This window comes from Aedes aegypti, chromosome 2, assembly GCF_002204515.2.
Source record: "Aedes aegypti strain LVP_AGWG chromosome 2, AaegL5.0 Primary Assembly, whole genome shotgun sequence".
In the NCBI taxonomy this organism is placed as follows: domain Eukaryota; kingdom Metazoa; phylum Arthropoda; class Insecta; order Diptera; family Culicidae; genus Aedes; species Aedes aegypti.
In genome coordinates, this window is record NC_035108.1 from 199,293,734 (window position 1) to 199,316,895 (window position 23,162).

A 23,162-nucleotide genomic window follows, 5' to 3' on the forward strand; every position below is an offset into this window, starting at 1 on the left:
TGTTAGAATTAATTAAATTGTAGAGGAAATTTATTCGAGAGTTTTAGCAAGATTGCAACATGGATTGAGATTATTGAGCAGGATGTATACTGCAAGTAAAAAATAATCACAGACTGAGCCATCACGATGTAAATCTTCATTCGCCAAAATAAATGCATTAAAACTAATTGAATTATTGAATTGACCACTACGTTCATAATTTGACCATTAAAAAAATATTGTATTGTTTAATTGAATTGAAAAACTAGCAAATGAGAACAATAAAAAAAACATCCATGGAATATTGAAAACCGCAAGTATTTACTCTGGAACTAGACGTTTTTGCCAATGATAGTATATATAGAAGATATAGCTTCAATGGATCTTTTTCCTACTGCTAGTTTTAACTATCATATAAATATTTTTGAAAACGTTGCATAAACATAAATAATTGTTTAAAATGAAAAAAAATCCTAAAATTTTATCAAAGTTATTGATTTATCTTTTTAAATAACATTGTTTATGGAATCAAAAATAATTCAAATTCTTGCTTTGTCTAAATTATCATTCTGTTTTCTGCTTCCAATTAAACAGAGATTGTGTTGAAACATACAAACACCTGAATTAATATAACAGAGATTGTGTTGAAACATAAATAACACCTGAATTTTATATTATACCATTTAATTCCATTAGAAATTGAATCCTTTGACAAATACGCGTATTTTGACCCAAACTGTGGCCTTACAAGTACGCGAATCTTTCAAATGATATAAAATGTAGTGGAATTACATGGTATAATACTTAATCCGATTTTCATTTATTTATAAATGTCCCACTAAATAGCTTGAAATTATGTTTTCAAAACCCCTTATTATGTATATTGTTCCTTAAGGAATTCAACTTTTAAATAAACCCTCGGAAGAACACTGAAAACCAGGGATGCATTTTGAACAGCACATGAGCTTGGGTTTTGAACAGGACACAATTTGCAGCGTGTTCAGAATAGAATATGAGCAGGTAACTGAAACATTTCTATATAAATGGTACCTAAGTTCAAAATCACACAATCAAGCATGCTGGATTTATACCATAAAACTGATCACGTGTTTCCATATTTTTGTGATTTCTGCAAAGCATGGCCAAGAATATGAACTTGAACAGGCCATTTGCAAATTCGTCTCTGCTGAAAGCTATGTGTTCCTCTTGACGAATATAAATTAATGAATAGAAAAGAATGTAAAAACAGTTGCGACAATTACTTGGGAAATTTGTGTGAGAGTTTTACGAAATATTCTTGAAAGAAATTGAGAAAAAATATGTTTTAAAAATCCTGTACACATTTATGTGTTTATAAAAAAGATGAACTCTTAGAGAAATTGATAATTCACCTATTTGTTTGAAAAAATCCTGAGAAAGTTGGAGGGAATCTCGAGAAATTCATTAATTAATGTTCGACAATGATTCATGAAGAAATAAATGATTAGTCGTCAATTAAACCGTTCTGCGATTTCTAGAAGAGAACTTTTAAGGAATTTCAGGAGGAATTTGTTAATCATTTAAAAAACATTAAAAGTTCCTGGATCAAGCATTGAGTTATTCTTGAAAGAATTATTGAAAAAAACCTACTGAGAAAATTTTGAAGGCATGCATTTTGGAGATTATTCGAGCGATGGCCTTTTATGTGGTGGTCAAAATTCCTGGAATATCGTTAGAAATAAAAACGATACAAATCCCCGATAATATTACAAACGAAATTACGAACAAACTCCTTATGGATGAAATTAATTGAAAAATCTGGAAAACTTTCTATTAGGAACACTCAAGGATGGCTTGGAAAATTCCAGAAGAAATTTTAAAGTTAATCGTTTTGTCATCAAGACGACCGTAAGATATACTAAGATGTTTAACGCACAAAACTAAAAAAGTCAGCAGTGCTATTCCCTTTTTTGTAGATAATATTAGATGACCAGTTTTGTAGCTCTACAGAAGTCAGGAATTGTCAATTGTAGCAATCATATTGAGATTCTGGATGTTTAAACTTCAAGTAGAAGTTTTTGATGATTTCCTGTGGAATTTATCAGAAGAATCACTTTTTTGAATCCTGTGGAAATTCACAGAGAAATCATTTATCAAAATGTATAGAAATCTCAACAGGCCTGGATGAATCAATAAAGCTTATCTTATTTACATCGAGACAAAACTTAAACAAAATGTTTAATTTATGAATCAAAAAAATGTAGTGAACAAAATTTGGCCACTTTGGAATATATTTCAGCTAAAAAAGTTTTTGAATGAGCAATGTTACTTGAAAAACTGTTGGAAAGCTTACATACCTTTTCCGAAAAAAAAATTACAATGCACTGTTCCACTAAAAGAATAACTGTTTCGATTAAAACTAAGTTCATTTGAGAGATAACGAGCACTTTAATGTTTGCTAATCAGATTCAACGTATTTGGGTAGAATATTATTCATAAGAATACTGTAGAATTTTATCGTGCTTTTGTTAGTCGATTGTTAAGTGTTTGAGAAATAAATAATAGGAATCCATCAACGAGAAAACAAAGTTTAGAAAACTGTAGCTCAAATTGTCAAATCTAGACAATCTTCTGCCGCCAAAAAAATCATTCATGGTTAAGATATGTTCAATTCACTTTTTCCTAGGCGCCAAATAATGTGTTATATGAACTCTCACTATGTACGCCATCGTCGAATCACATGCGCCATTTTTCTGAAGTGCCCCCCCAAACACAGGCGCCTAGCTCCGCTAGTGCTGGTCAATCAACTATAAATTGCTGAACAATAATTGAGGTAATGCTCAAAGTATTAAAAATTAGATAAGGGTGTATAAAAGAAGAACAAATATAATAATCTACTTCCAAAAACAGAGTACACAAGTGTTTTTACGTCGATAGACGTTCTGTGTAAAAACTGCGTTGTTTCAAAACGAATCAAACACGAAGTCATGTTTTACGTCGTTTTTTAAATTAACGCGGTTGTACGTCGTTTTTTATTTACCACGTTTTTACGTTGTATTGAGAATAAACGCGTTTTTTTACGCGGGACGTCGACCGACGTAAAAATACCTTAGTGTATTGCTCTGTTTAAATAAAAACCTGACTCAGGTTTTTGAAGCCGGTTTTAAAAATAACGCCGTTTAAAAAGCGCAAAAATAAACCGTGAAAGAAAAACTTCAATATAGGTTATCAATCGGTCATCCAGCAACAATCACATAATTAATGTTTGAAATTGACATTTACACGTTGTCGTCTGTTTGTCTGTGATGATCCAAGTTCTCCTTAAGATATGAAAACAATATTTTATTTGTTATTATGAAAATTTATTGTTTTTTTTTCGGTGAATACAATACCTATACTCAGAGTGAAAGGGAGTAACGAAAGTAATGAAATGACAAGATGGATAGAATCGCAAGCGAGCGACGAGAGAAATGAATAGAAGTTCAAAATTTGTTTTAACAGAGGGCCATATGTGTAAACAACACAATCGAAACGACAAATCGTTGCCTAACGTCCTGGTCTTGAACGGCTAAATGTTGTAGTGTTGTACTAACACTAGACAGGCAAAAAATTGCATTCTCGACCTGTTAACTATATTGTAACAGTTCTATCGATCGTTGGCATATTTACGTTACTTATTGGATTTTTTCGCGTCTAATATCACATACCCCTAATTTGCCCAAGTGATCATTCGAACTGAAGTTAGATTTCTTTGCCAATTATATTCTCAGAATACTACCAAAAAAAGGCCAATAAATTTTCATGATAATAAATTCATGCGGTGATTAAACCTTATAAGGTAATTTGCCCATTATTGCGGTATTCCCTATTATTGCGGTATAAGAATTAAACGCTCATTGTTAATCGAAAACTCTATTTACCATGGATATTATTGATGATGATGAAAGTTTATAGTATTCCCAAGCCGTACTACATAAATGCTTTAAAACTTAAACGATTTTGATCGTTGGAAGAGCAGTTTTAAATGATGCATCAAGAAAGGCCTATATTTTTAACCAGACCCTCTATCTACGGACGGGTTTTCATAAGCGTGATTTTTAAAGTTTAGAACCAAACCAATTATATGCAGCGGGTATATCAGTTCAGTATGGATGTAGTTACATGATAGATATTGAATTTTGAATAAAAGTTCTATATTTTTGAGAAAAAGCATATACCGCAATAATAGGACAATGAAAGATAAGATCTGTTGATCGTCGGCTAACCTGTTGCTTGGTGCAACAGGGCACAGGACCGATAGCTCAACTGGAATGGGTTCTCAATGACTCAAGCCTTCACGGAAGGCTTGTTGGCTTCCACTGAGGAGGAGGAAAAGATGATTTGAATTCACTTGACTACTGTTCTGTATTCTCAACTTGATGTTACAAAGCTTCAAAGAAAACTGATACTAAAATGAATCGAAACTGATGATGTTCTTGCGCATGCAAGCTGCTTATATAGGCTGCAGGTAAACAAAGTCTTGCATGCGCAACGGTGTGGGGAATGATGGAAATTTCCACTGCCTGGAAGATGCTGCAGTGGGTTCGATGATGATGGTGATGGTTGTGCTGGTGGTTGTGAAATCTTCTTGGTTGACGCGTTCACGCTATGCATAGCTGGCTGGATGGATGATGAAACGAATGAGCAGAAAAGGGATGCAAATTCTGGACAAACATTTCAAAAGGGCACATCGACATTGGTAAACATTGGCTTTGCAAAACGCTGTTGAGCCCAATTTAACTCGATCACGCTCACCAATACCACTATTAGGAAGAGCTAACACCAATCTTTCTGATAGTGGTGTTAGTTTGCGTGGGCGGGCTGAAAAGGGCTCAACAGCCACGTTTCTTAAAAAAGGCTCAAGACCTCTTGGGCCCTTTTCAAATGTTTGTCCAGAATTGTCCTTTACGCGACAATATGGCGACAGTGGGTTATTTTCCGTTCCCTGTGATGATGCTGCAAACCGGGTAGCGAAATGCGAGGATGTTGATGATGGAATATTCCGCTGCTGCCTGCTGCCAGCGTTTATCGAACTGAATTTTGTGACGTCGGGACGGAACACAATCTTTTAAAATTGCATTGGATTTGTGAAAACTAGTGAAAAATATGTTTAAAAGCATCAAAGTTGTGGCTATACTTAAGTCAAAAAAATAATTTCTTATATTGCGATTAGTGGTCTCAGATGGAAGAACCTTGTCTAATGTAAATAACATTGTCCAGCAACGACGGAAAAGGAGACGAAACCGGCAGAAAATCATTCGATTCTGTTGATTTGTTTTCGAATCGTGACATAGAGTAATGAATTAGTTTTTTTTTAAGATATGTCCAAAGTCACACAAAATGACAGTACCGTGCAATGTCATTAGCATAGAGGGAGCTTATTTTCAATGCTAGAACATTGTGTGGCATTGAATGTATACTGAATGTAATAAAATCTATGATTTTTGGTATACCGCAATAATAGGACAGCACTACCGCAATAATGGAACGGAATACCGCAATAATAGGACAGAGGAAGAGCTTCAGATTTATGTTAAAAATGTATGTTTGGTTCCAAAATTTACTTTTTTACTTCACTGTACTCCAGATAAAGGATAGTTTTAACACTTCACATTGCAAAATACTATAATATTTAGGTTTTGGACAATGAAATACGATTTAAATTTCAACACCGTGCTTAAGTCCTCCATAATAGGACGGATACCCTAAATGTAGAATATTTTATTTGTTACATAACCACGATGCAATCCTTGGTAAATCAGTAGAAATCAAATTACAATACTTCCCATCAAAGGAAACATATTGGTGGGTGGTACACGTATATTCAACGAGTCTACTGCAACGCACACAGTCCAACTGATTTACAACTACAGAAACAATCTAATGATTGCTTTCAAAAACAAAAACAAGAAGATTAAGAAAACGTTAAAAACAGGATGTCAACATCTTCAACCTTAAAAGTATTATTTTGTTTAAAAGTAAAGTAAAAAGTACAATACGTATTGTAATGTAAAGTACATTGACATGATACCGTTTAATTGTCTATCTGTGTTGTTCCTCAAATATGTTTTCAAGTTTTTTAGGATGAGAACAATCTTAGAGCGCAAAATTTTGCAATAGAAATCAGCATTGCAACACAACAACCCAGAGAATCGAATCTAAAAGTCAAAAATGAGTTCTGCTTTCTCTTTGAAGATTCCAAGACCAAATTTGTGTGAACATCTTATTTTTTCAATAATATCATCAAATTTTGTTATTGGATGATTTTGTATAACTACTGTAGTGATTAACGTAAAAATAAAATGTAGTTTCTCATCAACAGCTTCAAAATCTCGTAATTGTTGAAATGCCAAATGGAATAGATATGCGACAATCTAATTCTTTTCGTAATCTTCAAAACCGTTATCCGTTGTTAAGATAGTTGTAAAATTTGGTTAAATTCGACCCCCTAATCCCCCTCTGGTTGAGCCACTGAACTTGGTCTCAGAATACCACTCAGACTTAAAGTGTGAAAGTACAGTCAATCTATGTTTTCAGATCCCAGTTGCGAACCTCCAATAAAATCCAGGTAATCTTTTGCTTCAAATTTAAATTTTATTCTTCCAAAAATCGTAAACCAAAGAACAGGCCAAATATGTCTTAAAACACAGCGTGCAACGTCGATCCTATCAACCCCAAGTATCAAACTTTGGAAATGGTGGTATTTGTGAACCGAATTTCCACAACCGTCCGTTTCATGTTGGAGAAAGAACCTGTGAAGGCCTCCATGTGGGTGATTTCCTTCGGCACAGTCCTATCGAACGGGAAGCCCATAGCACGACGATCGGGGTAGAACTTATCCCGCAAGCCACAGTAAGAGTGAGAGTCGTTGCAGTCCAGATTCCTGGAAGTATAGAGAGAGAGAGACCATAAATTGAAAAAATGTATTAATTTTTGGACATCTCAATACATACTCATCGAAGTCAACGTTGACAGCATCCTGTTTGAAATCCGAAACCATGACAAACAGATCGTACGGCAGTCCATGGGGGGAACCTTGCGGAATGAGCATGTGGTCGGGCCAGCCGCAATTGCAGAAGCGATAGCTCTTGGTGCCTGGCATTGTGGAGATATCCTGTCGGCGGAAAGTTCTTTCGAAGGGAATTGTAACGCTGGAGTCTTCTGAACGACGGACTATGTTGTTCATACCAGGAGTCACTGAAAAAGGTAACTTGTAAGTTACAATGAATGTAATATACTTATGATTAGGGAAACTTACAAGTTACGGTGAATTTATCTAGTTCAATGACATAGCGACGCTGTTGATTGAACGAAAGAGGTTCTCCGGATCCATTGTAGATAGGAGCAAGGAAGATTCGGACGGTTCCTCGACGAACCCGTTGAGCGTCGTTCATAACATTGATCCGGTAGACAAACGGAGCATGCTGCAAATGCGTGAAAGTGGCCAGCACATGTCCAGTAGGTCCAAAATCTAGACCAACTCCAAGATCTACTTGCGATCGTTGCCAGAACGTAAGCAAACGATTTACTGCGGCTTTCCCGTTGACGTCTTGCACGGAAACATCCTCAATGGTAACTCCTGGATATCCAAGCTCTTTGGTCGTGTATGGTGCAAGTTTCTTTTTGTAGTCTTCGAACAGATCGTCCACAAACGTATGCAGTCGGTAGAAAATGGGATCGCGAATGGATGTTGCGATGTCGCCAATCACCCCCACTCCTTCAAGATATTTATTGTCCGGATCGTGCACAAAGCCGATAAGGGAGTGTAGCATGGAGTGGATATTGCCGTAGTGCGGAATGTTCGGCGATAGGAGTGAATTTTCCATCACATTGCCCAGCAGATCGATACCGGTTGAATCTTCCAGCGGAATGCGCTGACCATCTTCCTACAGGATGAAAGTTTGTTATGTTAGAAGATTATGAAGAACCAAGCTATCTGAATTGAATTTTGATTCGGAGTACTTAAGAAGATTTTTTCAGCAATTCATTTAGTGAATTTTACGGAGTATGTGTTTATGTGTTTGATTCGTTGATTCGATTGCATGCTCCTGTGGGCGAGCGACAGAATCCGGATTAATCGTGTCCATTTTGCGTTGTGAGTTTGTGAAAAAGAATTGATATCTATGATCATGTTTATGTTCTGCTTCTTCTTCTTCTTTTTGGCATAACGTCCTTACTGGTACAGAGCCTGCTTCTTAGCTTAGTGTTCTAAGAGCACTTCCAGAGTTATAAACTGTGAGCTTTCTTTGCCAAAGTTGCCATTTTCGCATTCGTTTATCGTGTGGCAGGTACGATGATACTCTATGCCCAGGTAAGTCAAGGAAATTTCCATTACGAAAAGATCCTGGACCGACTGGGAATGGAACCGAGAAACCTTCAGCATGGCTTTGCTTTGTAGCCGCGGACTAAGGAAGGCCCCTCATGTTTATAAATTCATTTCAAATTATTTTATCGTTTACTGAAACGAATCCCTTAAACAACCCATTCCCATACCCAAATGCCCAGTGGTTTCTTCTAGAAATGCAGAGGACTCAAAGGTTTCCTTAAAGCAAGTAACAAGTCAACATTTCTCCCTCATCCCAAAATTGACCTGCATTCGGACGCAGCTGGCGCCGTTATTGTTTCTTATAAGGCTGATACAAATATTAAATTTCTTCTATGTCCGAGATCACTTGGAAGGTACGGGGGGGGGGGGATAAAAATAAATAAGGAAAAAAAAATAAAAAATGAAAAAAATAGTTATTTTTACGATTTTTTATTTTTAACGATAATTGTTAAACTTTTTTCAAACGTTCTTTGGATCATTATTTTACTTGTTTTTTACTTTAAAAATTGAAAAAACCTAACTGATGTCAAAAAAATGATGATTTTTTTTCTCCCCTTTAAAATTTTCGGAATTTTGAAGGGGCACATATTTTGCACCCCGCAGAGAGATTGAATACTTCTCCCGTATCTGGCCAGTCGACTGGTTGGTTGGTTGGTTTGACTTTATTAACGAGATTTTTAGCCCTGGGCTAGTTCATCTCGGGACCAACGGCTTTACTTCCCTTCCGAAGGAAGTCGTCACTATAACTTTTGTACGTCATAAGTGACTATGTCGGGGATGGGATTCGATCCCAGGTCCTCGGCGTGAGAGGCGAGTGTTCTAACCACTACACCAGGTCCGTCCCCAGTCGACTGGTCTATAAACTTATAAACTTAAGGTTAGAACATATTAACGCAATCTTATCCATTTTTTTTTTAAAATATGTGAAAACAGAATTTCTATCACGAACAAGAGACTTATTGCGAAAATTCGTAACACATGCTCTCTGAAACAAAAGCTAGATTCTCTTATAGTTTTGGGCATAGTTTTACGCAGTGTTTAATAAGATTCTTAATAAGTTAGGCAGATTTCCCATAATAACCTGGATTAGTTTTATTAATACACCTAGACATGATACACACCTTAAAGATTCTCACTATGTATCCGGCAAAATTTTGCAGAATCTTTACAGGATTCTACAGAATATAAGTTACGATCATCATCGAATCCGAGACTTTATTATCACTAAGTACTGGGCAGGATTAGTATTCAATACAATTATCGCAGCGATCTTGCTAGATTCAGGGCAGAATGCTCCAAAATCCTTTCGGTGAGATTTTTACAGAATATGGACAATGATATTTTTATGATTTTGGGAATGACTTTTTAGTAATACTGTAATAATAATTTAGTAATAATTTAGTAATTCTGATAGATTACCTTACAAACATCAAAACTATGAGCAAAATTCTTATAAAACTGTGCATATGTTGCGGAATCCTGGGCAAGATTTTTACAAAATTCTTCTGAGATGAAAGGGTTAGAAGCAATAAAGTGTAATAGATAAATCACTACTTTTGAATTAAATGGTTTTAAAGGTTTTCACTAGATCCGTGCTCCCAGATCCTACAATTGGCTCATGTACCGAAATTTTCTAACAAATGTTATTTTAGTGCTAAAAACCAGCTCTTAAATAAAAAAAAAACGGGAGGTCTCATTTCGGGGTGAAATTGATCACTTGTCAATGCGATTATTTTTGGTTTTCAAAACAATTCTACATAGTAAATTTGAGCTCCCTGAATCCGAATATGCTTGCTAAATTCTTGACAATGCAATATATATAGGAAGAATGAATAGTTAAATATCAATAATTACGCGGAAACGCCTAAATGTATACAATTTCCTAAGAAGTTCCCAGATATCTAACGTAAATTATATTATTTCAACCGAATGAGCGAATTGGTAAGAGTTTTGGCGTTGAAAGCTGGTTTGGGAATATATTTTAAGCATCCTCACTAACTTTCAGGCTTGTACCATATTCAAATCCTAGGTAAGAACAAGAACTATTTCTAGGTTGATGTCAAATCATTATATTTACAACAGCCATTTGTATCGCATCAACATAATAGATTCTAATTTGTGCGATTGTGGGAAATTTTATGAAGACATTGATCATGTAGTATTTCATTGTAACAAACACATTTCTCTTTAGGTCTCCCAGTTCCTGTGTCTGTTCGTGACAAACTTGGTGCGAAATGTCATCCAGTTTCGGCAATTTTGTTCAATTTTCTAAATAAAATCTCATATATTGTTTGATACTTTTCTGTTTTTTTTTTAACTTTATTTTCAGATGAAGGTTGTGCCCCGTTCCATGACCTGTTACTTGTTACGCTTGGTGATAGTTTCCCATTTCAAGACTTAATTGATGCCCTTTTCAAGATTATGGCTCTGCTATGGTTCGTTACCATGTGAGCCTTTAATTTTAAGTTTGTGTTTATAACGTTTTGTAAAAGATAGAGAGGTTTTGTGCCTCTTTGAGAATGATTTCAAAGAGAAATCACTCAAAGGGGTTTTTTCCTCTCTCAAAATGTTCAATTAAAATAAATAAATAACAAGAAGTTTATGAATATTTGTCAATACTGCACCGTACATGATTTTGAAATTTTACATTTTTTTCCATAGAAATGAACATTCTTCAATGCAAAAAGCTTCACAACACACAATTGGACAATAGTTCCGACAAATACCGTTTATTCACTGCACGCAACATTGATATTTGTGATCAATTTCACCCTGCTGAACAATTTCACCCGAATTGGTGGTAATTTTGTTTTTCTGACATATTATATGGGAGCCAAAAACAACGAATTATTTGTCCTTGGTCCGGTCAGGCCAAACAATCAACTTAAAGATTTTTGAAATGCGAGAAAATTTTGGAATTTTTCAATATGTTCAATACAGTCCTAAAGCCCTGTCTCAATTTTAGTATCAAACGCTTAAGTTTAGGCCAGAAACACATGTTTACTCAATTTTCAAATGCTTTTGGTTGCTTTACGGCAAAAATACATTTTTTTCTGTTTTTTAAGATTTTGTCAAACCACTAGCCTTAAACTCAAATTTTGGGTGTTTTTTGTTTCCGATTCCTTCCGACATGTCAGATAGGAACAACCCAGTGTTAAAAAGATGAGCCCCTGTGGCATTTATGTGGACTCACGTGTACGTCAAACATGATCCTAAGTGTCAAGGTTTAAATTTAGACCCGTTTTTAAAATTCAAGTTTAAATATGATAAAGCCTTTATTTGAGCGGGAAAATTTGCCAAAGTAGTAGCAAGAACACGTTCTGTCGTGTTAATAAATAAAAACAAGATTTTATCAACAAATTTAGGTACCTTCTCAACCAAATTGTCTCTTACACCCTTCTGCTGTTTAGGCCCTTAATTCTGTTTCAATCCTAAGCTGAATTTTAAGCAGTATTTGTTCAGCAGTGGTTCCCAACTTTTTGAAGCAGCGACTCCTTTCAAATCTGTACAACCATTTCGGACCTCTGTTTTTTTTATTTGAAACTAATACAATTTTTTTCCGAAACTATACGAATTATTTCGTGTTACAGCTCAAATCATAATAGACATCCATTGAATTTCTCTCAAGTAATGAACTAAACTCGCCAGATAGAAGTTCTAGCAAGAAGCCTAGTTAGAGATTCAGATTCAGAATGTATTCAAGGAATATGACAGGAATGTGGCAAACATCCTGGTGAAATCTGCCAGGGATTGAACCAAAAATATGCTAGGAATGTTTCATGGATACCTCAAAGAACGATTGTTATAATTATATACAATTGCAAATCACTGTTTGACAGAATAAAAATGAAAATATCTTGTCAGTAATTGCAATGGCTTCGTGACCCCCTTGAGAAGTCTTCACGTCCGCCTAGGGGTCCGTGGACCACAGGTTGGGTAACCCTGCACTAAAACAATTTTACCCGCCGCACAATAGTTCAAAAAGCTTGGACATGCGTGAACCCTCCATGAATTTATCAATCTACTGATTCTTCCATCGATTTCGCTTGGATTTCCTCGAAAATTCTCGTTTATCACATCTTCAAGAATTCAACCAGTTATATCCAGTTACACCAGTTATATATCAGAAATACCTCCAGGGAGTTCTAACGATTTCCTACAATATTGTCGTCCTGGATTTCTTTTAGATATCCTGGTTGAATCCAAGTGAAATGTAATGTTTGCAGGAAATGTAGGAATGGTCCTTAGATGAACTGCTGGAGAAATTTGAGAAGGAACTTCATGACGATTTTCAGGTCGAATTTATTGAGGATTTAGTTGAAAAGTTCCTAATTGATGTTCCCAAATAATCTCTTGAAATATTTTTGAAGTAACTATGAATGAATTCTTGAAGATATAGGGTGCAGGTCGTTAGGCCAAAGGCCATTAGGCCGTATGCCGTTAGGCCAAAATAATCGTTAGTCCGAAATGGTTGTTAGGCCGAAATTGCATTTGATCATTTACTACTTTTTCAAATGGCTAACACATTCAGCAGTGTTTTTTCCTCCTTTTAATCAAAGGCTGTTATTTCTAGTTATATATCACAGAGGATATAGTCGGCTTCTAGGTATTGTAATTTATCTTGATCTAACAATTTACATTTATTCATAGAACCTGGATGAACTTGTTGAATAGTCGCGAACTTATAATGTAATTTAGCAAGCAGAGCAAGGTAAACGTGACTTTGAAAACCATATGAGTGAAAATTTAGATTTGAGAAACCATACGTTGAAAATAGAGACTTATTAGATACGTGCATTAAAATAGTGACCAAGTTTCTAGAAAAAGTCCTGCTCATTAGACTGACCCCTAAACAAAAAAACTTAAAAAAAAAAATCGGTGCACGCCCTAGATATGTGCCTCAGGGTCAGAAAAAGCTCCCTCTTTATTTTTTTTGTTTACAATATTTAAACTCAATCGGTTGCTTTACTAGCTGGCGTACTCAGTCCAATGTTTGTATGGGATAGAGTAAAAGCACTGATTCTGAGCATCCTAAGAGAAAATGTATTTAAAAATTATATGCGAAGTACGAAAAATATCGGAACTGAGCTAAATAATTGTTTCACTTTGAAAATCTTGTTGGTGCATATAGGCTACCAGAACAAGTTTCGGCCAGGTTCCTTAATTGGCCCATCACATTGATTTCTTATCAGAGTGGCCATATTAAGTGCCCTGGCCAAATTAGGTGCATGGAAGCTAAAATTATGAGGGAAATAAATCATTTTCTTATGTTTTCAATAAATTCGATCGAATAAATTAATGTAGCTCTATCATGTCAATGATAGAGCACACGAAAAACTTCATACTGATTGGCTTTGCAAAACGGTAGGGTAGGTGTGCCAGTTATGAACATTGTGGTTCCCTATTCCGCCATACGTGATTATTTAAATGGCTACAAATTTTGAAAATTTGTGTGTGTGGTAGTAGTTAGATTTAAGATATATCTTGATATATCTTATATATTCATACACCTTGTACAGTAGCTCACTCAGCATCATAGGTGGCTATAATGCGCCTAGTGCCTACCACCATGCTATGTTGAAAAATTGAAAAGTAGTATTTCAGGAGCTTGAAAAATCTGCTTCAAATATTAAAAAAAAACAACCGTTATAGGGTGTCCCAAAAATTATGGGCACGACTTTGATAACGAGACACACATAACTTTTTCAAACAAATATACATTTTCATATTTTTTTTTCTTGTGGCATTTTAAATGCTGCCTGTGAAAATTTTGTTTTGAAAAATAAACTTTTACATTGTTTTTTTTTTTTTTTATGCAATCAATTATTATGTACAGTCACCCCACAGTTATGGATCAACTAAGGGTCAATTTTCAGAACAAAGTATGATTAAAAATCATGGTGACGTTGTACAAATCAAAATTACCTTTCTGACACTGCAGAATATAGTTGTTTTTGAGAATACACATCAAAGTACGTGGTTAATTACCAAAAAGTGTCGATTTCAATAGAAATTCCAAACTATGTCCACCCCACAGATGTGGATCAGTGGGAGAGAAGGATCCCTATTATGGATCAAATCGACTCATATTATGGATCAGAACACTATAAAAGCAATTTATCTGCGAGGTAAACGAATGGTGTGTTAGTGAAAGCATACGTTTTGGCGTTTCTTTCGGAATCGTCTTATCTTTGATTCATAACTGTGGTAAGGGTTTCAATACCCCACAGTTATGAATCAACGCTTCTGGAAATACGGTTGATATTTTATTTCCTACAGACGAAAGAAATATACTCAAGCATATTATGATTGATTGTGATGCTGTACAGATTTATGGTTCACGTAGGTAAAATGTGTTTTGCGAAATTACACCTCTATTTGATGAAATATTCCCGTTTTAATCCACCTTTGATCCATATCTGTGTGCTATCCATAACTGTGGGGTGACTGTAGCCAGCACATACCCTACTTTTGTGTTTGTTGGAACTTAACTAGTAATGAATGGTTTTCTCAAAATCCTTCGATGTAATGAGTTCAAGTACATTATATATAAGACGTTCCACAAGAATTTTTGTTTGTAGTTTTGTGTGGCTTTGCAAGAAACCATTTGACAAAATGGTAATATTTAAAAAATACCTAGATTTTCTTTTCACATCCGATAATTTCACGAAATCATAGCTCTTCAGGTATTTTCAGTATAAATAAAATTATTTCATTTAAATTTTGTATGTGTCAAATATCTATACTTTTGGATTTGCAACAAAAATTATAGATTTTTTTTACATGTTTTATGGATATACAAAGACTTGGTTATGACCCTTTTAAAAATCGACCACAGCTGAAATCGGACTTTAATTTTCTATTTAAATTTCATATACTTAAGTTTATAATTTGGGGGCCTTCCTTAGCCAAGTGGTTTGAGTCTGCGGCTACAAAGCAAAGCCATGCTGAAGGTTGATGGGTTCGATTCCCGGTCGGTCCAGGATCTTTTCGTAATGGAAATTTCCTTGACTTCCCTGGGCATAAAGTATCATTGTACTTGCCACACGATATACGGATGCAAAAATAACAACATTGGCAAAGAAAGCTCTCAGTTAATAACTGTGGAAGTGCTCATAAGAACACTAAGCTGAATTGCAGGCTCTATTCCAGGGGGACATAATACCAAGAAGATTAAGAAGAAGTAGCAAGAATAATGTCAATAATTACGAGAACAATATGACTTCAAAGAACAACCGTTGATTACAAGAAGGGATTAAACCTTTGATTAAAGAAGGGATAAAAATCTACAACACAAATAATCTGAATAACTTGGATGAACTGCTTGTGACTTCAAGAAAACAAAATTAAAATATCATTTGCTTTGACACTAATGCTTATAAATGCTCTACATAGAAAAAAGGGAGTATTTTTAATTTGTTTAGATCACATTTCGGAACCCTACACTTCAGCATTGTTGGCAACCAATGTTGGTTCATAATTCGTCCTAAAGGCGTTTGGTCAAACAACATTCAGTCAAATACCAATGGCTTATTAATTAATTAATTATAAGGTTATTAATTATCATTATCATTATTTCCCCATTTTATTCCATTTTGTACCACTGCTGTCAACATCGTTGAATTCTTTTCATTTCACACGCTATTTACACTGAATTTAAATGATTCGATTGTACTGTTCAACTTGGGAGTAGTCGATCCAAAATTTATAGCTGGTAAGTGAAGACGCAACAAAGTAAAACGAACAGTTGTTTACAATCAAAATAAAAAAAAAACAATAATTTTCATTGATGTATAGAGTCAGGCGGGCCAAGATGAGCACCCTAAGGATAAACGCGATTTAAGCCTACTTAAACATTATTATTTTACCGAAGTAACCATCCTTAACTTTTACATTATTACTTTGACCTCAAACCATTAAAAGTTTCAAAAAGTTATAAATAGTTTTCTAAATAACACGTTAAAAAATAGCTTTTTTATCATCGGTCAAAAATACTCCGGGGCAAGATGGGCACCCCCATGAAAAGATGAAATTGACTAAAGAAAACTATTATTTTTCAATGCTTGTAATATCCGAAGATATTATCTTTAATTTCTAATGATATTTATTTTCAACTAGCTTAAATTTTTAGGCTTTTATCAAAAAATAAATAAATTTTAATAAATTACTAAGAGTTCACTTAAAAAAAGATCAATTTATTGTTTGCTAAAATATTTTTTTAGAAAAATAGTTTTGTCCAAAGCGGATATCGTAAGTCAAGCCCACAGCTAAATGTGGTTCAATAATTTCATTCTTTTACATTATTTTGAACATAGTGCTCATCTTGCCCCGAAGGTGCAAACTTATTAATGAAATCAAAACAATTGAAACATTTTAGTAATTCGATAAAAGTTCTGTTCCAGATGATCTACAGAAGATTGTTCTATAACTATACGACCAAAAACAACTAAATGAATTTGTTTACGTAACTAAAATAACAGTTTTAAATGATAAAATCTTATATGAAAAAGTAAATTTTTGGACAACTGTGTATTTTTGACAATATTCACGTTGTGTTGTTGATTTTTTGGCTGTCATATTAATTTAATGATATTCATCAGAACCTCAAATATTTTTTTGAAAAATTTCGGTAAGAACGACACAAATAAGGGGTGCTTATCTTGCCCCACGTTCCCCTTCCATGCACTTTGATATACAAATTATTAGTTGCATGTCAAATTTATTGAACCCTGAATACATGGGTTCAACAAACTACTCTGAATATTGTGCTGCAAGGACTAATTTAATTACATGATGAAATTAGGTTCGTAATGCCCAATGAGCCTATGAGAAACCAGTTACTTATGAAAAACTTTAAAAGTATGTTATCACGGTTTGTCGTAGAGAATATTCAAACATGATGATCGGTTTTAGAATGCCTCATTAGTCTAATGAAATAATGTTTTTGATAGGAACGCCGCAAAAAGGGCGTAACTCAACATTTTGTAGATCTCTTTATTCAGAACTTCACCCAAATACTAAAAATGACTAAACCACCAACTTCAAATCAAGTTTTTATGGTGAATTTCATTTGTTCTTTTTTTTCTGATAATAATGGTCTGGGGAGCACCGTAAGACACTTCTTAACGACATACACACTCAATCTGTTCGGTAAAATGGTTGGCCGTAAACCACGATTCAAAATTAAAACAAGTATTTATCGAGCAACGGACTCATGTTCCGTAACCGGTCGTTTGAGAACGTCGCGACCCATTGGAAGCCCACACAATAGAAACCTCAGCCAGCGCAGTTGCTGGCTAGTGTAGTGTGCTATTCCTATACCTAAAAAACAATGCGCTCTCGGGCTAGGCATTGGATATATATAGAAAGCGTTGTGTTTGGATGGGCATCTAATTCTTCCGAAAGAGGTGCACTTTGCGAAAGAGGACCACGTGATTATTGAGCTGAAATCGAATTCAGGTTAACTTCTGCGTTCATGAGTCCTCTCATGGCGTAGTGGTTAACGCGCCCCAACTAGAGATCGGGGAGTCGTGAGTTCGATTCTCACTGAGAAGACGTGTAACTTTTTCGCAAATCTTCACATCAATTTGTCCATCTAATCCAATTGCAAATTATATGTAATGTTTAGCTTTTCGGTAGTTGTTAAAAATAACTGGGTTTTGGAACTAAAAGTCAGTAAACAAAAAAAAATGTCAGAAATCGACAAACAGAGATTTTTTACTGAAGTTTTGCAGAGAGCTTTCCTTTTATATCATTTATCGATAAAAAATAAAACATGGTGTAATTTGCTTTTCAATTACGCGTGGCGACAGTTTTCATTTTACTGACTTTTTCGGTAGTTCCAAAACCCAGTAAAATTTTACCGACCCCAGTAATATAATCTAAGTGTGTAAGGTACCGTGGGGTAAGTGGATACAGAAAAATCAAATTCTAACGATGCTTTATAACAATACTAGTATTTTAAAAATATTAGTTACAGTTACTTTTGAATAACAAACTGAAATCCTTTTATTCTAATTATGAATATATTTGTATAATGTGTCTAGAACAATTTATATGGTCAAATAAGGTACGATGATCCGCTTTCAATTGGAAAATTAGTATATTTTGCTCTTTTGCAACTCAGCTTAGATAAACCACGAAAAGTTTATAATAATAATACTTGATCCACTTACCCCACCCCATTTAAAAGTAGTACCATGTACAATATATCTGTATTTATTTATAAAAACCACATATTTTTCATTGTGATTCATTCATTTAGAACTAAAATGCTCACCATGTGTCGAAAAAACTAATAGTATTCGATTTTAGACAGAGATACAATGGGTTTTTGATTGATGGAAAACAATTTGCAAATTAATTATTTTTTGCAGGTAATAAGTTTGCTTGTGTTAGAGTACGTGTAGTACCAGATTTGCAATAGTATCAGTGTGGGCGTAAGAATATAACCTAAAACGAAGCAATCGTATGAAAAACATTCAACATATTCAATTATTTTTGCTTAATATTGACGAATGATCCACTTACCCCACTGTTACACTTCCCCCACTGTACCTTACATAAAATAGTTACCAAGTCTCTAAAATGAATTTTCTGGTATGGCAAGTGCAATTTTAGTGCAGTGGGATCATAGTTGGTGAAACTGTCCCACCTGGAGAGATTACTGTATTCGTGACTTGACTTACCCCTACAACATAACCATGGGTGATGGCTTCCTTGAAACGGGTTATCCAGTTTTCTATTTCCAAAACGGTTGCCACAGAATCCTCATCCTCTGGTCTGTTCACATGCTGTACATTACAAAAATAAAATGATTAGCTACATTCAAACTTTCAAATAATTGTATATTTACAGTCATTACGGCATTCTCGTGCCTGCCCGAATACGTCCTGTTCAGTGCACTGTTCAGAAGCTTAGGGAAGTATGCCTCCGGGATGGGCTCTCGTAGATTATCCAGAGAAGTCGGCGCCGGCATAAGATGGCAAAAACGTTCTGCAATGTAGCGCACCAAAATCTGACGATGCATGTAGTAGAACAGTTCACCACGCCTATCTTTGCGGACAATTTCGATTGGGCCCTCCATCGGATAGATGATATGCCAGTGCCAATGGTGCAGATTGATTCCGATATCTTCTCGGAAATAAGCCAACCGTTGTTCCAGCAACTCCTCGGATGCCGTGTAAACCATGGGAATCTCGATCGCTACTCGCTGTGGCTGATCAACCACGAATCCTTCTTCCTCCAACTGTGGGAACAATAATGGATCAACGAATCGCTTCGGGAAGGTTTCCAATAGTGAGAGCACTGGAACATCCTGCGTATCTTTTCGATGAAGCAAAGCGACCGTCAACGCATACTGGAACAGCAGTGGGTTCAACCGATCCCTGCCATAAGAAGCCATCGAAAGTAAGATTTCCGGATCCGGGGCGTTCATGAAATCTTGCACCAATTTACCGGCGATGTTGCGATGCTTCGGACTAAACTGGTTGTAATTGCCGTTACGGGGAATCTCCATGGCATAGGTAAAATCCGGTGGGTCAATCGATCTTACAACCACATGGTTCGGGGCAGATCCAAAGCGATCATTGATTATTGGAGCAAGTGGTCGGTAACGATCCGTGAAGAAATGTTCCGGTAGTACCATGAACGTTTGGCCTCCATACTTGGGATAGAACAGTGGTTCCCGAGGCCGGGTCATCAGGCACATGAATCCAGTTTTCCAGTCGGTCATCTTGAGTATTTCGATTGGATGAGATTGATCAGAGCAGATCGAATTCAAAGCAAGTTGTGGATACGACGAATGTTTCCAAACTGACTTCTGTAATGATTGGGTAGAGCTTTTATATGGTGAATTTGCGAAAAAGTAGTTACAATGTCATCGATCTTAAGTTCGTTTACATCAATAGAACTGAACGTTCATAGAGTTCTCACAGAGGAAACCGCAGCTGATCGCAGTGCACCGTTAGAAACAAAGTATTAGATGCAGCTGATATCTCAATCATTAGTCATTGCACTTTAGTTGCACTTGTTTCGTCTAGCACAACCATACTGATCGATCGCGTACCGTACAGTATTATCAATCGGCCTTTTTGTTTTGTGGTAAGCGTGTATAATTATTTATCAAGGATTGGTATAATAATGGTCCAATGTCAAAAAGCAATGCCTCAAAATGGAAAGACAAATCATGTAGCCAAACAGGTGACTCTTAGTTTATGTTACATATTTAACAAATTTACATGATTTGAAACTTAAAATTACATGACTTTATGAATATTTCGTATTTATGGTCGGGGTTCTGCTAAACCGCACCAAATGCCAATTTTCAAAAGTGAATTATTTGCAGTAGAGGATTCAGATTATCATAACCATTTCACAATAAAAATATCAAACAATTTAAACCGTCCCTCGTTGAGTAAATTCATAATATTACTCAAGCATGATGTGTGAAACAGAAATTGTATCTATCCAGAGCGAACCATAAACCTCAGATTGTGATTGGAGGTAATTTAGTATTCTGATTCAAAACGGCATTTTTTACATTCTTCTTAAAACATAGTGATCATTTCGGATAACATATAGAAACAACGCCAACAAATTTTAGCATGTAAATAAATGAAAAATGTGGGAAAATCTCTTGAAAATAATCGTTTTTGAAGCACAGCATCAAATCACTGGTTTTGGCGATTACCAATCGCGTTACAAACGAAATCATTTGCTTAGATCAGATTTGGTGAGTTTTACCCAATTACAGTACTTATCTTTAATGAAACTAGGAGTGTTGCAGACAAAAGGGTCATTTGATCTTCTCGTTTCAGAGAGCGATCAATGTTAAGCGCCAAAGCTTTTTAGCTTGGACACATAGTGGAAATCCGTGGAAGACACATGCATTAAGCGATAATAAAATTCTTAGCAACGTCACTCCCAACAATTGCAATCCCAAACTTCCACTCGGCTGGTTAGCCGTAAACCACAATTCATAATTAAAAACAAGAATTTTAATCCGTTTGTATCACTCGCTTATAGTGGATCCTAGACTATTCCTATCATCCTACTCTTAGACGAGAGTCGCGGAGACGTCTCAGCTAAAAACTATTGCGTTTGCTTTACACCGATGCATAAACGGCGTTTTGAGTAAAATTTCATCCCAGCAAACGTAGCGGGCATTATAAATAACTAGTCTTGAGTTTAAACTTATCAGCATCTTTGCTCCGCACGTTGATATTTTTCCTCTTCGCGAGTCTCTACCAGATGTGTGTTTTTTGAAAAACGTCACAACTTTAGGTAAATATTTGGTGAACAAAATTCAAAAAAGGTTTTTGTCAAAATAGCTACGAAGTAAGATTAACTCATTACCTTTCGAATGTGTCATAGAGAGTATTAATTAGACGTATAATCACAGAGATATAGATAAAACACTTTCGTATGTTATTTTGGGGGTAAACCCAAATTTTTGCACGGGAGTGTATTTGCAAAGTTTCACTTATAAGATGTCGTCAAAAAGCCTTATGCGTTCAAAATTGGAGGCAATATCCGTGCATATTTGGCCTGATGAAAAATGGCATGTAATGCGAGGGTATAGATTTTATTGTAAACTAATCTGCACTCTTATGCGACATAATTTGTGATGACAAATGTTGATTTGACAGCTATTACGGATTGATTCGACTTACTTTGTACTAGTATATGACACGCTGACGACAACGCCTTCACTGTTAACTCCTCAAGCTGCTTCATCACCTGCCACCCCCGTAATGGATCTGAGCTAGATTCATCAAGTCAACACTCGTCATCTTCAGCTTCGGGATGCACGCCTGCAAGCCTTATGGGAGCCCTCAATCCCCTCGTCGCAGTCGAGCCACTCCTGCCAGCGTCCAGCAGTCATCCCGGCCCTGCGTATGAGTGTGGAGAAGAGGTCTCCCAACTCGCTCCAGCAGGCAAGTACTCCCATCCTAAAAACGCTTCTCGTCCAGTAATTTGCACCACTTTTGACAGCCCTACGCACACTGCCTCCAATCCGTCTTCTGAATGGATCGAATTTTCCTCGAATTGGCGAAATATTTCTTCATCAACGAACGAACTCAGAACTTCTTCGAAAGGTTGCAACGTTTCATCATCATTGAGCAAATTTTCTTCAGCACAACTTCAATCCTCGGGATGCGCGCCTGCAAGCCTCATGGAAGCTCCCAATCCCTTCGTCGCAGTCGAGCCATTCCTGCCAGCGTCCAGCAGCCATCCCGGTCCTGCGTACGAATGTGGAGAGGGAGTCTTCCAACCCGTTCTCGCAGGCAAGTACAATCACGTTAAAAACACTTCTCCGTCAGTAATTCGCACCACCTTTGGCAGTCTACCTCACATTGGTTATGGCAGTAACTCATCAAAGTGTATCGTAACCTCAACAATCGACAGCATCAGATCTCTGACATCAAGCCAACCATCATTAGCCCAACATTCATCTCAATCAACGCTTCCATCGTCGTCCCCGGGATGCATGCCTACAAGCCTTATGGGAGACCCCAATTCCTTCGTCGCAGTCGAGCCACTCCTGCCAGCGTCCTGCAGTCATCCCGGTCCTGCGTACGAAATCGAAGAGGGGGTCTCCCAACCCGTCCTCGCAGGCAAGTATTCTAGCTACGAGAACAACTACCTCCCAGTAATTTCTACTGATTCCAGCAGCCAAGCTCAACGCATTGATCGTCACGCTCCAAGCACACCACCATCGAGCGACATTTCACCGGGATCCAGCATAGCAGTATACTACCAAAACGTACGAGGTATGCGCACCAAGATTTCTCGACTCCGTTTGATACTGTCTAGTTGTGATTATGACGTGCTTGTT

General features: G+C 36.2%; 1 protein-coding gene across 2 annotated transcripts; it reads right to left on the minus strand.

Annotated features, from left to right (window-relative positions):
* Positions 1-6,569: 6,569 nt before the first annotated feature.
* On the minus strand, positions 6,570-20,476 carry LOC5578065 (phenoloxidase 2). Of its 2 annotated transcripts, XM_021843688.1 has the most exons (6): positions 20,225-20,476; positions 19,179-20,144; positions 19,012-19,116; positions 7,256-7,883; positions 6,951-7,194; positions 6,570-6,880 (listed from the first exon to the last, which is right to left on the minus strand). In XM_021843688.1, exons 2-6 carry the CDS (start codon positions 20,055-20,057, stop codon positions 6,679-6,681), a joined length of 2,058 nt encoding a protein of 685 aa, XP_021699380.1. In that variant the 5' UTR covers positions 20,058-20,144; positions 20,225-20,476; the 3' UTR covers positions 6,570-6,678. The 2 variants fall into 2 exon arrangements, with proteins under 2 accessions (XP_021699380.1, XP_001663688.2); XM_001663638.3 differs by having other exon boundaries at positions 19,179-20,476.
* Positions 20,477-23,162: the final 2,686 nt, after the last annotated feature.